Source organism: Vombatus ursinus, unplaced genomic scaffold, assembly GCF_900497805.2.
Source record: "Vombatus ursinus unplaced genomic scaffold, bare-nosed wombat genome assembly UNPS02014818.1, whole genome shotgun sequence".
In the NCBI taxonomy this organism is placed as follows: Eukaryota; Metazoa; Chordata; class Mammalia; order Diprotodontia; family Vombatidae; genus Vombatus; species Vombatus ursinus.
The window spans coordinates 16,403,336-16,421,884 of NW_020954596.1; the positions used below are offsets into that span (position 1 = coordinate 16,403,336).

Below are 18,549 nucleotides of genomic sequence, written 5' to 3' on the forward strand. Positions count from 1 at the left end.
CTCCATGAAGTCAATGAATCTGTTTAAACTACTTAAGATTCCTGTTCACTAATTGTCAAAAGTTGATTGTATTTTTTCCAATATTTTGTTCAAATTTTTTAGTTCCTCTATCTTTATCATTCTCTTACATTTGTTCAAGCTTGAAAGAAGCCAATTTAATTCCCTAGCAGTTATGGTCTTAGTATGTTGATTCTCCTTTTAGCTTTTATATTAAGTATTTAGATACTATGCTATTTGGTGTATATTTAGTAAATTTTGATATTATTTCATTATCTGTGGTGTTTTTACATAGTAGTTTTCATCTTTGTTTCTCTTAAGCAAATGTAATTTTAGTGTGACTTTGTCTGATATTCTTAATTACCATTCTTACTTATTTGGATTCAGCTGCAGCATAAATAAATTCTACTCCAACTCCTAATACTGACAATAAAATTGTCTCTTAAGTATTTTCCTTGTGTATGACAACTTTTTGGATTTTGTTTTCTAATGCATTCTGATACCCTTCTCCTTTTATTAGTGAAGGCAAGCCAACTTATATTTGATTCATATTAAATCTTATTATAATATGTTTGTTTCACCCTCTCCCATCAAAGAACAACAACAACAACAACAGAGTGGAGTAAAATGAAACCAGCCCTAGGCATCTATAGTTTGTACAGCTTAGAACAATCAAACCCAATTTTCTTTGCTTTCTTTCATTGTATAAACCCAAATCGCTAATCCTTGTCCTATTGTCCCCTTTCCTCACCATCTTCCAGGAACCATAGTTTATTTTGGTTGTGGACAACCTCCTTAAATATATCCTTCCTCTTTTCCATGTCCCAAGTCAATTACTAGGTAATTTATTATAATCCAAGCACTGTAATCTTTTACTTAAATCTTATCTTGGCCATCCCAGATATATATGAAGTTCATGAGCTTGCCATTTCTCTTATGGCTACTTGTAATTTTGAATATCTCCTGTGGCACTTATGTTACAAGGAAAAGTAAATTCCATCTTCATTCTCTTTCCTTTCCCCTACCTTTTTCAATATTCAAGCTCATAGTTTGTCTACCTTCATTCCTTTATGGATTCTTAGAGATAGAGGAATAATAGTATCTTCTTTCACTTTGTAAAATAAGGAAATTTGAATAAATTGAAAGAGCCAAGTCATAATCAAGGGAATTTGTTTTGCCTACAATATTTATTTTTCAAAGATCACCTAGTTCTGTTTTTTTTCCAATAGGGATATTTAGATATCATTTAATCTATGAAAAGCTCACTTTTATTGTCCTCTAGCACTTTGTAGAAGTGCTTTGTAGAAAAACCTGTTCTTGGACATAAGATTTTTCCTTCATTGTTTGAATCTGCCTATACTTCTTTAGTTTGTGATCCAGGTATTCTGAACATGCATGCATGCACACATGCACACACACACACTTTTCCTTTGACTTAGCAGTTCTGTAGTTTACCAATCACATTTCTCAATATCTTATACGTAAGGTTTTACTTTACCAGTGACTTATCAGTTCTTTGTCTTCTGATTTCAATTCTTCTTGGCAATTTTCTTTTTGAATTGAAAATACATTGAAATATTTTATTGAATATTGTATTTTATTCAATACATTGAAATAAGATAGTCAAGATTTTTCTTTTATTTTGCCTTTTGGAGTCTAGTGATTCTTCAGTTATCTCCCTGCACCCTTCTCCAGATAATTTACTTTTGATAGTAGATTTATTACCTATTTTATTTATTTTTCTATCTCTGGATTTTCTTCAATATTTCTTATTGTATTATCAGTTATTTATATATGACATAATAAGTATAATAAGTTAATAATAACTTATTAGTTATTTTCACTGTTCCTGTTTCCCTAGGGTATCCATTGATGTAGCATTCCTTTCATTCCATTTTCTAGCATCTATTTCATTCTATTTTTCTACTTTTGAGGCTTTTTGTCATGCTTTAATTTTTTTCCTTATTGCTTCATTTAAAAAAAAATTAACCATTTCAGTCAATATTGGCTTTATTATACCCAATCTATTCTCCAGTTTGGGGTTTTAATTGTAGTTATTGCTGAATTACCTCTTGGAGTTTTGTCCTACATTTTTCTTTGTCCTTAGTATTAGGAAATTTTATTTGCTTGTTGATTTTCTTTATTTCTCTACAGTTACCTTTTCACCTTATAAGGGGAACTTAATTCCTAAATTTTCCTCTTTTGAAGGGGTAGAAGATTCTTATTTAATCACTGACCAATGGGAGGTTCTTCTAGGGCTGGCTGTTGATGACTCTTCATGTTTATCTATCCCATGTTCTAGTAGTTCCAAACTCACTGGACTTGGAGTCAGGGAGACCTACATTCAAATCCTACTTCTGAGACTTGCTAACTTTGTGACACTGAACAGATCACTTAAATTTCCTCCACCTCAGTTTCCTCATCTGTAAAATTAGGAAGTTAGACTCCATGACCTCTAACATCTATTCCAGCCCTACATTTATGATCTTTGGAGTCTCTTGATACTGACCTTGATCTTGTCTTCATGTGTTACCATGCTTAGTCCAAAGCACAAGAATCAGATTTAGAACATCAATCACAGAGCTGATACAAATACTTGGGAGCTGGAATAATCTTCTGGTGTTTTATTTTCTTTCCCATATGCTACTGGTTCTAACTCTCTCTTGATTCTGAAGCCCCTGAAATTACCATCATGCATAGCTTGTGGCAAGGAACTGTAGCAGGATCTGGTGGGGTGGGAGAGATTATCTTATAAGAATTTATTTTTTTCTACTATTTTAAATGTCATTCTTTTATTTCACTTGATCAATTTCTTTCTGCTTTTGAGAGTGGTTGAAGACCTGGGTTTAGAAAAAAAGATCTTTACAGTATACATTGTAGATCTGCCTCTTCCATCTTTCCAGTATACATCTTTCCATCTTTCCAGTATACATTGTAGCACTGCCTCTTTGACCATACTGATGTGTTATAAGATATGAGTAAAAATAGCTGATTAGTCAACAATCTTGTTTCAGACTATTTGTATAAGGAATCAGTGATACTTGTAAGAAAAAGGTAATTTTCACAGCTAAATTTAAACCTAGAAGACCCTTAACAAGCCATTTTTATAAGTCCTCATTTTTTCAGATGAGGGAAATGATTCTAATAGAGGATGTATGACTCTCTGAGGATTACACCCTAAGTGGTAAGTAGCAGAGCTAGGATTCAAATCTAAGTTCGTCTGCCTCCAGATTTAACATCCTTTCCCCTGCTTCGTGTTCTATGCTTTGGCATTTCTGCCTTTTATGTTTGCAACATAATGAAAAACCTTACTTTATTATTATATGCAGGAATGGTGTCATAGATTTAGACATGGAAGGGACCTTAGAGGCCACTGAGTTCAACCCCCTTACTTTACAATTGTAGAAACTTGAAGCACAAAGAGTTTAAGTCACCTGCTTGGGCCACAAAGTTAGTAAGTATCAGAAGTAAGACCTGAACTGAAGTCTTCCTGACTCCAAGTCCGTGCCATATGCCAGCCTTTCACTTGCCTTCTTTGATGCCATCTTTGAGTGACACTATTACTCTTATAACACAATATTTTCCTATTAAAAAATCTAATTAATATACACTGATTAGCTTAATCAACTTGATGCATGCATGGCCACTGTTGACAGTCTGGGCTTTGAGACAAATTATCCACACTATTTAGGGACCTATTTTTATGATGTTAATCCAACAATGAATTTACATATTTCTGTTTTGTCCCAAGTTTTTCTACTATTGTCCAATAGATTTTCCTAACTAATGCGGACATGAAGCTGAGTTTGGATTTTATCTATAATTCACATAATAGGCATGATATTGAGATATGGAAAGAGAGGTTAGAGATCATTTAGTTTAACTCCCTCATTCTGGATTAGGGAACTGAGATTCAGAAAGATAAATGACTTTTTCCAAAATCATGTAGGTGCTAAGTAATAGTCCTGGGATTTGAACCCAGGTTTTCCAATTCTGTATCAAATGTAAATGATTAAAGGAGACAAACAATCCTATATTCCCCCTCACCCCTGAATGGTTTTATTTAATGGTTTGCAATGCACTGAAAGGATTTATTTCAATTCCAGGTGACACTGTCATAATTTTGATATAAAATTAATCTTAACATGTTATTGTGCAATAAATAGGCAAAGCCATTTGGAAATAAACAAGACTATTTTACCTTCATGGGCTATATACTTTACATCTGCCAAGAAGGATCCTTTGAAATAATAATAATAAAAAAAAGAATTTAATTGTATGCCAAAAGTATTCATGTGTTTCATAGTCCTTGAATTATAAAGGTATTCTATGAACATTTTTCTGTTAATGTTTATTTGGTCCTTTGACAAGAGGAAGTTACTAGCAGCTCTTTTAGCACAATTTGCAAAGGACACTTAGAAATAATAGCTAATAAGTTATTAGTTACATTTTCTACCACTGGACCTCTTCTAGCACTTTGTTTTACATTCCTTTAATGAATTTGCCATGCAATATTGTGCATTCTAGTCATTGTGTACTTGTTGTATCTTCTTACTAGATTGTGTGTCACATGAAGGCAGCAGTTGTGTCTTATTTACATTTTTTGTGTACTCTAGGATCCAGTACATCTCTGTACTATTGCAGTTATTTATTCAGGGAGGGGAGGAGAGTCTAAACAAGTCTGGTGATTCTGTGTGAAATGCAAGGGAATGGTTGTGAGAAAAGTAGAGATAGAATCGCCATTTATCATCATTATCTTCTTTATCTCAAACATGAGATCTAGCCATAAAAATCAAAACCATGTGGAAAAAGGAAGAACTACATACAATCCATGTCAACTTGACTACAATTTGAGTCATCCTAAAGATGCTTTTGCTGAGTGTCCCCAGGATAAGTCTATATCCCAATATTTTGGTTACATGAATCAATTATTTATCAGTCCACAAAATGGTTTACTGAATATTAAGCAAAAATAAAATAATAATAGCAAAATACCCAAGTTGTCTCTGGCTGTTTCAATCTTATCTATATCAAACATAAAGATGAGAAAATTGAAATAACATCAATAGTCAATCAATAAGCAAGCAATTATTAAGCACCTTCCATATGCCAGGCACTGTGCTGAACTCATGTGATACAAAGAAAAAAAAGCAAAATAGTCTTGTCCTAAAGGAGTTAACATCTATTACAAGATATACCATCCAGGTGGAAGTGGACTATTGTTTGTGAGGAACAGCAAGGAGGCCAGTTTGGCTAGACCAGTGTGTGTGTGTGTGTGTGTGTGTGTGTGTGTGTGTGTGTGTGTGTGTGAGAGAGAGAGAAAGAGAGAGAGAGAGAGAGAGAGAGAGAGAGAGAGAGAGAGCAGGACAAAGAGAGGTGGAGAAAGACACAGAGATACAGAAAAAGCTCATTGTTATCTGTGGCCCATTATTGAATGGCTGGGCTTGTATAGACCCAGGTTCAATCTTGAAAGTTTATAAGTATCTGTATGGTCTATACCCCCATAGAAAATATCAGTTGTCAGAATATTTGAAGCTGGCTCATCTCAGCTTTTCATTCTCATGTCTTCAGTTACCTTGCAGGCACAAAGAATAGGTCCATTACATACAATAAAGCATTTTGCAGGGATTTATCATTGAATCTGTAGAGATGTAATTATACGTCATCTTTTGATGAATGAGTTCCCCCTTCTCCAGGGACTTCTACAGTTGTTCTAAACTCAAAGACTCAACACTACTCTGATATTGAGTCCTGTTCCTCTCTCCCCCTGCCCACTGAGGTGAAATAGCTTGTCCAAGGATTGTCTCATGATAGCAGGGCCTGGATTCCAACAAGCTCCTCTCACTCTAAATCCAGTGTTGTAGACCGTAACAGAAAAGGGTTCCAGAGGGTACAGAGTTAATGGATGGTAGAAAAGGATAGGAAATGGGGAAAGCTAGGGCTGAGTTTACTATGGAGGCAAGAAGAGTGTGAGGAGTAAGGGAGTGATGGCTAATCGAGTCAGTTCATGCAACCTTCTCCCCTGTGATCCTTGGAGTTCCACTCTTCATGAATCCTCAAGCCAGGTAGGGGAGAGCTCACCATAACCTGGTGGCCAGACACCTGTAAGAGGCCAGATAGCCAGAGAACCCTGGGGCTAGGGCTGGAAGAGGGAGTTTAGGGGTTGGAAGAGGGAGGCACTAGCAATAGGTCCAGAAGGAGAACTAACTCCCATCAAGTCAGTATTTGAGAGGCAGCCCTAGCTACTCCATTCTTGTTTTGACATTGCTGATTTCATCCTTCATTGAACTCTTAAAATACTTAGATTCTGATATGTACTACAGACCTATATGGGCACTTGGGCATCAATTGCCCATCACAGTTCTGAGTATTTAGCATATAGGCTGACTGTAAGTCCCTTAAGGTCCTGATTATACCTTCTGCTTACTCTGTTTTTGCCTAATACCTAAGTGTTTAAAATGGAATTGATTTCATAGCTTTAGGAAAGCTTATTTTTGGTGTACTTTTGGTCTTAGAGAAACTTTGAAACCATCCAGTCCATTTTGTCTTAAGTAACACCAATACAATCTATTCACAACAGGAAAATTGTCATTTGGAGTTATGTGATAGATCTATGAAGTCAGTTTGAATTTTTAAATGAATCGGCTTATTTAAAAACAGAGAAAAAAATAGCTCACCAGTTGCTTTGGAGTCACGAAAACCTCATTTTGTTGAAATCTATTTTCTGCATTGCTAATGATCATGAAGTCACATGATATGCCTGTCTGTGGCATCTTTTGTCTGGTAATGTTGTAATTGCCTTCTCCCAGCATGTGTTTGTAATGATAATTCCATTTGGAAAACATGATCCTCAGCAGGAAGATACATTAAAAGACAGAAAGGAAAGTAAACACTGAAATCAAATATTTGTGGAAAGAACTCTTGATCTGGAGTCAGAAGATTTAGGTTCAAATCCTGGTACTGCCCCTTACTACCAGTGGCAGGTTAGGACAGGGACTCTGCTACTTACTATAAGGGGCAATTCATTTAACCTTCTTAGCCTCTGTTCCCTCCTCTATAGAAAAAAAAGGAAGTTGAACTAGATCTCAGATTCTTAATTTGGGATCCATGGACCCCCAAGGGGTCCTTGGATAGATTTCAAAAGGTCAATGAATTTGTATGGGGAGAAATGCATCTTCATTTTCACTAAACTCCAACTGAAGTTTACTTTCCCTTCCGTTATTTAAAATATATGTGTGTGTGTGTATGTATGTATGTATATATGCATATATATATATATATTTATAATTCCATTATAAAAATAAACCCCATTTTGAGAAAGTGTCCATAACACAAAAAAAGAAGAGCCCCTGCATATGATTACTAAAGTCTCTAAATCCTATGAAAATATATGAAGTAACTCTATTACTAAGTGGTTTATCCTGGGTGTTGAAGGATTCATAAATATGACTTTGTGAGATAAGGTTTTTGCCCTTAAAGGGCTGATAGTCTAGTAGGGAGATAAGCCACGAATAAAAATCATATACAACATAAATAAGTGCATAGAAAAGGTACAAACAAAAATGTAAGAATTCTTACTGAATTGATAATTCAGTAGCTCAGAAAAAGATTAATAAACCAAATTTTATGGAATTTTAGGGTTGGAAGGAAGCTTTCTTCCTTTACTCTGGTCTCGATAAAAGTTGGCCCGGTGCCTTGCCAAGGTCATTCTCTCTATTTCTATCCTTGATCCCGTCCCTTCCTCTTTCTTCCTCAGATTGCTAACTCTTGACTCTCAAGTCTTCAATCTCTTCCTATTTAATGACTCATATTTGGAGGCCAGCTAACACACCCAGGTATGACTCATCCTTTAAAGACCCTGTCTTGGTCCCAAGATTCCCTCAAGCTGACTTATCATCTGTCCTCTTTCACAGTCAAAATCCTGGACAAAAGCTATCCATATTAATCCCCCCACTTGTCTTCTCACTTCTAAACCCCTAGAATTCTGGTCCTGAACCTCATTACTCATTGAAAATGGATCCTTTGCAAAATTACAAATGATTTCTTAATTTCCGAACCTGATGGCCTCAGTTTTCATCCTTCTTGATACCTCTTCTTGATATTGTTGACCAACATTTCCTGGAATATTCTTTCCTCTTTAGGTTTTCATGACACAATCTCTTAATTCTCCTTCTAGTTATTTAGGCATTTTTTCAGCCTTCTTTGCCAGATCATCATTCAGGTCCCAGGATTATAGATTTAGAGTTGGAAGACTTTCAGAAGTCATATAGTCCAATCTCATCATTCTACTCATAAGGGAACCAGGGCTTTTGTTGTTGTTGTTTATTCATTTTCAGTTGTGTATAACTCTTCATGACTCCTTTTGGAGTATTCTTGGTAAAGATACTGGAGTGGTTTGCCATTTCCTTTTTCAGTTCATTTTACAAATGAGGAAACTGAGGCAAATAGGGTTAAGTGACTTGCCCAGGGTCACACAGGTAGTAAGTGTCTGAGGCTGGATATCAACTCATATCTTCCTGACTCTAGGCTTGGCACTCTCGCATTGCACCATATAGTTCATATACAACCTCATCATTCTAGCCATAAGGAAACTGAGGCTTAGAGAGGTTAAATGGTGTCACACAAATAGTGTAAAATCAAGATTTGTCTTCCTGATTTTATGTCCAGCATTCTATACATATATTCTATACATTCTATACATTTGTAACATTCTCTTTTACTACAAGGTTCTATCTTGGGTCCTCTACTTCCAATACTTTCTCACTTAGTGCCTTCATTAGCTCCTATGGACTTAATCAACATCTCTGTGCAGATGATTCTCAGATACATACATACATATATACACACACATTTATATATATATATATACAAATGTGTATATGTATATATATATACACATACATATGCATATGTGTTTGAATGCATATACACACAAATGCATATACAGGGAGTATCAAAAGTCTCAGTGCAGTTTAAGCTTTAATAAGCACACACACACACACACACACACACGCACTTTCTATAACCCTAGTTTCTCTCTGGACCTCTGCTCCTACATCACCGCTTGTCTTTGGGGCATTTTGAATTGAGTATCCCAAAAGACATCTCAAATTCCCCATATCCAAAACAGAACTCAGCTTTCCCCTAAAGCCCATGACTCTTATGAACTTTCTTAGTTATTTTGAGGGCACCACTAACCTTCTAGGTTATGTAGGTTCCCAATGGTGGAGTCAGCTTCATCTCTTCACCCTCCCTCACTCCATATAGCTAATCAATTGCTAAGTCTTGTCTATTTTATTTTAATTTCCTTGCATTTGTCCGTTTATTTCCATTCAGACTACTGCTACCACCACAACTCTAATTTAATTAGGCAACAGTCAACAAACATTTTTTTTTTTAAGATTCCTGTATACCATTTGCCTTCCCTCTGTTAATTATTCCCTATTTATCCTGTATATAGCTTCTTGGTATAGATTTATTTGTGTGTTGCTTTCTCTATTACACTGTAAATTCCTTGAGGGTAGGGGCTCTCTAATTTTTATTTTTGTATCTCCAGTTCCTAGAATATAGTGGGCAATTAATAAATGATTACTGATTGATTGACTATAACAACAGCATGACTATCCTTAAACAGGGACAGCCTTAAGGAAAGACAGGTCCAAGCATATAGTCTGACTGCCTGTTTTTCCTTATGAACAAGTAGAGTGGCTGTTCCCTGAGGGATCCTATCTGCTATGAGGCCCATGCATAGTTCAGAACTGAATGCCACTCTGAGTCACAGCCTCAGTGGCAAGTGGAAGCTTTTGTTACGACATTTATTTTATCAAAACACATCTCCTCCTGAGTCCCTCAAATCTAATTTGAGAGGACCATTTCTTGGGGATTACAAAGTTGTTCAATTTCAGGTAGCACTTGTTCAACTCATTGCATTCATTTGACTGGTGCTCTCAGAAGAGTAACTTTTTTTTTTTAAAGAAATAGCTTTAAAATTACTTTGCTTCTAAGTTTTCTTTCCCTTGCCCATTTTAATAATGGCATTTTCTGTTGAGGACACAGATTCAGTTCAATTTTTAAAATGAATGCTTTCTTTATTGTGTTTATACATTGAGGGATGTAGGATTTGATATTTGAAATTAGATTGGAATCTTTAATATTATTGGTGAATTATGCAAGCCATCGCTCATAAAATGGATAGAAAATGGCTTTTTCCATACTGTTAATTAAAGGGAATAGTGAAATGGGATGAAAGGCATGAGGATTATAAAATTTGAAAAGCTTTTTTTGCATGTATTTTAGTTTCCCATAACATATCTACTACCTGTTTGTACTTACAGTTTGTGAAATAGGTAGAAATTCAAATAAACAATTCTAGCTTTTCATTGAACTGGATCAATTAAGTTCTGCATTTTCACCACAAGCCTATGTTAAAAATACCAGGCTTACCATGGGACAGGGAAAGATAGACGCCTCTCCCTTCCCTGCCCTGCCCACTCTACTCCCCCATCTCTGGTATCACTTTATCACTCCCTTCTTTGTGTACTCCTCATGTTCAAATGCACCTAGCTGGTCAGCATCAGGAAATGTAAAAAAGGTCAAAGAAGATGAGGCCTGAGAAATGACAACTGGGTTTGGCAATTATGATATCATTGGTAACCCTAGAAAGAATGAAGCGTCAAAAGTAAGTGTCTGAGAAGTTAGGAATGAAAGGATGTTAGGAAATAGAAGTAGTGAATGTAAAATACTCCACAAATCAATAAATTAATCCTTCAGCAAACATTTATCAAGTTCCTATAATGTGCCTAGTATTGTGCTAGGCACTGGGGATATAAGGACAATAAATAAACCAATCCCTACTTGCAAAGAGCTTGCATTAAAATTGGGCAAGACAATAAGGACATGTATAAAAATATGTGGAATAAATATAAATAAAATATAGGCAAAATTGTTAAACTCAAGATAGATTCAGAGGGAAAGCACTGGAATTGGTGGGACTCAACCTTCATCTTGAAGGAAAAGAGATATTCTTTGAGGTAGAGGTGAGGAGAGCAGAGAGGGCATTTCAGGCATGTGGGATATTCAGTACAAAGGCTCAGAGAGGGGAGATAGAGGATAGTGTGTGAGGAAGAGAGAGAAGACCAGTTTGGCTAAATCACAGAGTGTAAGAGGGGACATGATTTCTAATGAGACTGGAAATGTACATTAGAGCCAGATAGTGGAGAGCTTTCATATTTTTTTTCCAAGGCAATAAAGTCTATTGGAGCTGATTGAACATGGTTCAGATGATTATATCTGCATTTAACAATGAAAATAAATAAAGAAAAATAAGGATATAGCAAAGCTAATGGAAAGGTTTTGGTGGTGGTAGTTGTTTTCAAAGATAGGGATGATCTGACCTCTGGCTTTTTAAATCCCTTTGTATCTGACTCTTTCTGACCTTTCTCATCTTCTTAAATCTCACGCCTTTCCTTTTGATCTACCAGCCAAACAATCTGGACTTCTCTCTTTTCCTTGAACAATATAACCTGTCTCCCAACCCCTGGCACTTTTTCTAGCTGTCCCCTATGCCTGGAATTCTCTCATCTTTGGCCTGCTGGCTTCCCTGACTTACTTCGAGTCATGTATAAAATCCTACCCTCAGTCAGGAATCTCTCCTGATTCCCCTTGATTAATGCCTCCCTTCTGAATTTATCTCTGTTTATCTTGTATATAACTTGTTTGTACACAGTTGTTTGCACGTTGCCTCCTCCATTAGTCCATGAGCTCCTTGGGCACAAGAATTGTCTTTTGTCTTTCCTTCTATCCCCAACAATTAAGGCATGCTGGCCAGAACATAGCAAGCACTTGTTTTTGACGCATCTTATAGACAAAGGAGAAGGAGCCAGCAAAGAAGGAGACATTGGAGATGTAATGATCAGTGGATATATGAGTAAATAACATATAAATAAATGTAGAGTATGTATATTGCCCATTTAGGTATGTGTATGTTGACATAGGTTTATCTAAATGTGAATTTCAGGGAGGCTTTGATAGATACTTCGGTGATGCCCACTTCTCTCCTAGGGAGACTTTGATTCCTGACTTGAGAGGAACAAAAGAAAGGGTCACTATGTTTTCCTCAGAAAGGGAATACTGGACTAGAATTAAATTTATCTGTTCCCTTAAATATTGTTAATTGAGGAGAATTCTTTTTTTCCTCAGATTCAAGCCAATTTCTTGGTTGCTAACCTCTAAAGATGAAGGAATGACCCATGTTTATATCCTAAGGCTTGACCCCTGCCCACCAAAAGTATTAATACAAAGGACTGTTACATATGGTGAATAGGGAATAAACCCATTTATCTGAGCAGGTAGCAAACAAAAATCAGACAAGTTATATGGATTAGAATATACCAGACAAATACAAAGTGAATGAGTTGTTCCACTGGGAGTGAGATATCTTAGCTTAAACAAGAGAGAGGGAGGCCTGGTTTTCACTCAAGCAGAAATTCCCTGAGGTATCTAGGAAAGGAAGCTGGAAATTGGGGAAATGCTGAGGAACTGGCATTCCCCTATAGATCTGACTTCCAAAATCTATTCTCTCTCTCTGGGTCTCTTCCTGAACAAAATCTGTAACTGCATGTGTTCTTTCTTGAAGCAGGAAGGAAGATGCTTCTCTTCTCCCCAATTCTCCTGCCAACTCTACCTCTCACACAGGTCCAGGGAACTGATTCATCAGTCTTGCCAAAGAAGAGAGTATTGTGCAAATGTTCCAGATTTGAACCTGGATTATGTAAAAAAAAGAATAAAACAATAAGTAACCAAAACCAGAAAAAAATACACTTTTATTTCCATTATATGGCTGATTAAATGATATTCATATAGAAGTGGGAACAGAAAGGAAAAAAGGAGAAGAATGAGGAAAAGGAGAAGAGAGGGTGAACATAAGGAATGACAGAGAAATTGACAGAGTTGGACAGAGAGATACAGAGATCCATATGGAGACCCAGACACTCAGAACAAGAGACAAAGGCTGACACAGATACACAAAGAATGCTCATGACTTGGGCTTCCCATTTTAAGGCTTTCTAGGGCATTGTTGCTTTTTCAGTGATGCACATTTTTGTTGTTGCTATTTTCTAGTGTCTAATCAGTTGGTGGAATTCTTGTAATGGAAAAAATATACAAATGTAGATTAACAACTTCAGTCACTTGCCTCTAATTTTATAGTCCATATATGTAAGAGGTAGGACTTAAGCCAGTAGTGTGCTGGTAAATGTTTAACAAATGGTTTCACCCCCCCCATATATACATATATTTTAAAGTTTAATCTATATTATTAACATTTTTTCTATTGCTTTCTCAAGTATAGAAAACTAACAAATCAGTCAAAAATGCCCTGATTTGTAGTTTTTGTAAATTACTAAGGTTTAAATACTCATGCTGAAAATTTAACATTTGGGGCTTGGCTGCTTCTAATACACCAGTGTCTTAAACTCAAGTCTTCTTGACTTCAATGAATCCTATAAATGTCAGTCAATGACCATGTTTTAAGCACCAATTCTGAGCACTAGGGATATAAAAAAGGGGACAAAAAAGTCCCTGTTCTCAAGCAACTCATAGTCTAATGGGTGAGATGCAAATAGCTGTATGCAAACAAGATATATACAAGATACGTTGGAGGAAATATATGTGTGTATGTGTGTGTGTGTGTGAGTGTGTGTATAAATGTGTCCATTATCTCTTTGTCTTTGCCCTATGGGATGGAATGAATTATCCTCTAGTTTAGGGCTGTCAAGTTCAAATAGAAACAGATTCCTAAAGGCTGCATATTGACTTAGAAAACACAAATTGACATCATCTATGTTGTATTTGTATTTATTTTGTTACATTATACATTTACATTTTAATTGCATTTTATGGTTTTGGCCAAACTGGGGAGTTGTGGCCTGCCAGTGGGGAGTTTGATATCTCTACTCTAGTCTTTTTCCACTTCTGGATTAAACCCACTGGAGACTTTCACCAATATGAATGACATCCAGCAAATATGAAAGTAAGGTATCTAGCCTCAGCTTCTCTAACTTTACACTTATCAATCAATTAATGAACATTTATTAAATGCTAATTATGTGTCAGATGCTGTACTAAGTACTGGGATACAAAAAGAAGTCTACTTCTTGAATCACTTGATTACCAAAGCTCAGTGCCCCACCATAGCTACCAGGACCATTGCGGGCATTGTGGGCAGCTGATTATGCTTCCCCTTACAGCAAGCAAATGCAAATGCATCCCTCTCTACTCTCTTGATTTCTCCTGGCAGCCCCACATACAGAGGTCCTTCTTTTTTTTTTTTTGGCAAGGCAATGGGGTGAAGTGACTTGCCCAGGGTCGCATAGCTAGTAAGTGTCAAGTGCCTGAGGTCAGATTTGAACTCAGGTCTTCCTGAATCCAGGGCTGATGTTCTATCCACTGCACTATCTAGCTGCCCCACACAGAGGTCCTTCTTCCTGGAGTGTAGACTGGTTCTTAATACAGGTCATCTTAGCACGTAAGTGAAGGCTGCACTTCACTCAATGATGGTGATGATAGAGCTAACGTTTATACAACACTCTAAATACATACAGAGGTAAGCCAAAGATACCTATTAGGTTTTAATTACATATTCTCACTTTTTCATTCACAGTAAGGTAAGTGAACTACCTGTAGCACCTATGGAGAGAAAACACATGTAATGGAAGGAGCTTGTAAGCAGGAGTACAAGCCCCAGAATCTTGTTCCAGACTCTGCTATTAACTGTTATGTCTGCTTCACACAAGTCATTGAACTTCTCTGAACTTTAGTTTCTGCTTCTTAAAAATTAAATTGACCTAGATGATCTCTAAGGCCTTTCTCCTGATTCCCTTAGTTGTCAGTACTGACTCCATCCTTAAACAATTATATATATGTTTGTATGTTGACGTGTTGCATCACTCCTCAGTAGAGTGTAATCTCCTTGAGGGCAAGGACTGGGTTTTTGTTTTGTTTTGTTTTGTGTTTTTATCCCTAAATCCTAGCATAGTGCCTTGTCTACAATTGGACACTTACTAAAATGCATGTTGGGTTGAATTGGTTTGAGTTGGCTCTAAATGTCAGTTATTCTAACTCTTATCTCCCTAGCCTTGGTACTTTGGTCAATCACTGATTTTGATCAAGTATTCTTTTCACTGATGAATTGTCCAGGCAATAACAACTTTCTTCTGATTCTTTTTTTTTTTAAATCATTGAGAAAGCTAACATATGACTCTGGCTGTTCATCTCTTGTGTTTCATTCCTGGTGAGTCAAGAGTTCAAACTGGAGTTCAACTGGTGTTCAATCCAGCCTTGGATACTTCCTAGCTGTCTGACTCAGTGGCCTCATTTGTAAAATGGATATAACAATAGCATCTCTCACCAGGGTTGTTCAAGGGATCAAATGAGATAATATTTGTAAAGGGCTTTGGAATCCTCAAAGGGTCACAAAATCCCAGGTGTTGCTATTATAATTTTTATTATTGATACATGTTGATGGGTCCTCCTCAATTAGTGGTCCTGTATAATGCCATCTATGTTACTTCTCACATACAAATGCTTACTGGCCACTGGCTGCCACATCCTTATGTCTACCATGTGTATTTCAATTGTTCTTTGGGTAATTTATAATTTTAATTCTTCTGAAAGAGTGGTGTTCCATGATTCACATCCACACAGTGTCACCAGGAGAATGTCATTGTTAAAGAGACAGGCTTCTGTTACAGATAGAAGTATGGGAATGTTAAAAGCACTAGGAAGTTTCCTAAATTCATTCTAACCTGATATCTCATTCAGTTTTGTACCCAATTCACTATCCATCTGTAGCATGTGTCCAAGATACACATATTAATGGACTAATTCAATGTGCTGCCTGTCCCGGTGCGTGGCATTATCTGTCTAATATGCATATTTTTATCCATTTTGTTTTTCCAGTGTAGATTGCATCAATTCATATAAATCTTCCCAAGTTTCTCAGGAGCTAATCCTTTCACCATTTTATACAGCACAATGTAATGCCATCACATTCATGTACTGTAATTTCATCCATTTCCAAATGATGAGTACCTTACTGAGTTTCCAGTTCTTTTGTCTCTACAAAAATAACTGTTCTAAATACGTTTGTGCATTTGGATGTTTTTCCTTTTTCTTTGCTCTCTTTGAGGTTTATTCCCTAGATCAATTTGAAGCGGTTCATCACCAGATTGCTGGCAAGATGGTAACATTTCTGGCCACAGTACCTCTCAAAAACTGTCCACTGAATTGAAGGAAGTGTATCAGTGGAGGGTAGCCAACCCCAATGAAATGACAGTTTCCTAAAGTGTCAGAGTATGTTTATCATGTAATCATAGATTTAGAGCTGGAAGGGAACTTAGAGGCCATTGAGTCCAACTTTTTAATTTTATAGTTGATGAAACTGAGGCCCAGAGAGGTTGAGTGAATTGGCCAGAGTCACTTGGCTGGTGTTGAATATGGGATTTGAATCCACATTTTCCTGACTCAAAGTCCAGTGCTCTATCTACTGCACTGAACTGTATCCAAATCTATCTAAGTATCTGGGAAGCTTCTTGAGGACAAGACCTATAGCTTGCACTTCCTTATAATCTCCAAAGTACTGAGCCACAGTTCTGGGCATCTAGTAGGTGTGGAATAGATCTTCATTTGATATGATACTTGAGAGGATCTTGCTTCTGGCATACAAGCATATGCATGTCTTCTCAACAAATATAGAGAACCAACATCACATTGGAGAAAGGGCACTGGATTTGAGTCCAGAGGGTCTAAATTTAAGTCCAGGCCATACCCCTTATTAGTTCTGGAACTTTGGTAAGCATTTTAACTCTTCTGAGCCTCAGTTTCTTCTTCTGTAAAATGATAGGGTTGGGTTAGATGATCTCAAGACCCTTTTAAACTCTGAATCAGTGATTTTATTACACATTGAGTAAAATCTTGGTAATAAAATGATCTTATTTGTGTGATTTTTAAATTTTTATTTATAATTTACAGTAGGTTGCATTTTTTAGACTTTTTTTTTGTAATGAGAATGGAAATTAGGCGTTAAATGTACTTGATTTCTACTCACTCTTAGTAGGTTTCATAGGAGAGAGAAGTTTTCAGAGGATATTTGAGAGGCTGAAGAATACAGGAGACTCAGTGGGGTTGGTATGACTATTGGTTACTTCTGAGTTTAGTGAAGGGCTCAGAAACTGGTTTCTTAACCCTTCCTTGGACTCTTGAGGCCTCAACTGTTAGGATAACAGATCACCAAATCTTTTCACTATAGGTTTTGTTATATTAAGGTAAGGATATGTTCACACATGTGGAAATAATACTTTCAAAGCTGCCTCATCTAACGGATGCCTCTCTTAGCTAAGATTGTCTTTGCCCGACAGCTAATGCTAAAGGAGAGGAGAGGATGTCAGTTCTGAAACATTTTCTTAGGATCCCAGGCATTTGACTTTGGTCATTGTCTTGACCATGATCATCCATTAACCCATGCTGTGCTTTGTTGCTACAGGTGGGAAAGCTGCGGGAGAAAATCCAGGAAGTCAAGCAAGAGAGAGAACAGGAGCAGCACAAACACACTGCCTATATCTCTGAGCTGAAGGCAAAACTGCATGAAGAGAAAATGAAGGAGCTGCAGGCCCTCAGGGAGGCACTCATCCGGCAGCACGAGCAGGAAGTTGCCCGAATGGTCAAGATCAAGGATGGGGAGGTGCAGCGCTTGCAGACCACGGTGAACGTTTTGAGAGATGGTGCAGCTGACAAAGTGAAGACTGCCTTATTGAATGAGGTCCGAGAAGAAGCCCGGAAATCATTTGATGGGGAACGCTTAAAGCTGCAGCAGGAAATATTGGAGCTAAAATCTGGGAAGAAGCAGGTTGAGGAGGCTTTGAACAATTTTATGCAAGCAGATAAGATGAAGGCTGCTGACCTCCGCATAGCTTATCAGTCTCACCAAGATGAGATCAATCGAATAAAAAGGGAATGTGAGCGAGATATCCGCAGACTGGTAAGTGAGTTAGTGGCAGTTGAGTTGGTATCAGGTTCATTGAATCCCAGGTCTGGAAGGCTTGTTGAGAGCCCTTCTAGGGCACATGGTAACACTACTTGTTTTTCTAAGACTGTCATAGTAGCCAAAAGATAAGATTGAATGAAGACCTCCGACAAGGTAGCGTCATGTAGTGGAAAAAGCATTGGATTTGGAGTTGGAGGGTCTGTGTTCAAATCCTACCTCTGCTTCTTTACTGTCTGTGTAATTGGGTAAGTTACCTCTGACCCTCAGTTTTTATCTCTAAAGCAAGAGATTGTACTAGGTTACTTCTCCTTAAGATCCCTTTCAACTCCAAATCCCAGAATCAATCAGTTTTATATTCCCCAGTGACTTATTTTGATTGTATTTTTTTTTTAATATTTGAAAACAACCAACCGATTCATCATCATGCCACAGTATTATCCATTCAAGCCAGGATAGATCAAATACATTTTGTCACTAGTTCATGTTCCTATCATCTCTTGCCTGAACTACCT

The 18,549-nt window shown here is 37.0% G+C and overlaps 1 protein-coding gene across 1 annotated transcript in view; it reads left to right on the plus strand.

The window, feature by feature from the left end:
- The window catches only part of JAKMIP1 (janus kinase and microtubule interacting protein 1), a 178,082-nt gene that overhangs the window by 97,789 nt on the left and 61,744 nt on the right, over positions 1–18,549 (plus strand). Inside the window, exon 4 of the mRNA XM_027836396.1 lies at positions 17,537–18,031. Within this exon, the coding sequence (XP_027692197.1) occupies positions 17,537–18,031 (495 nt within the window). The remainder of the gene's footprint in view (positions 1–17,536; positions 18,032–18,549) is intronic.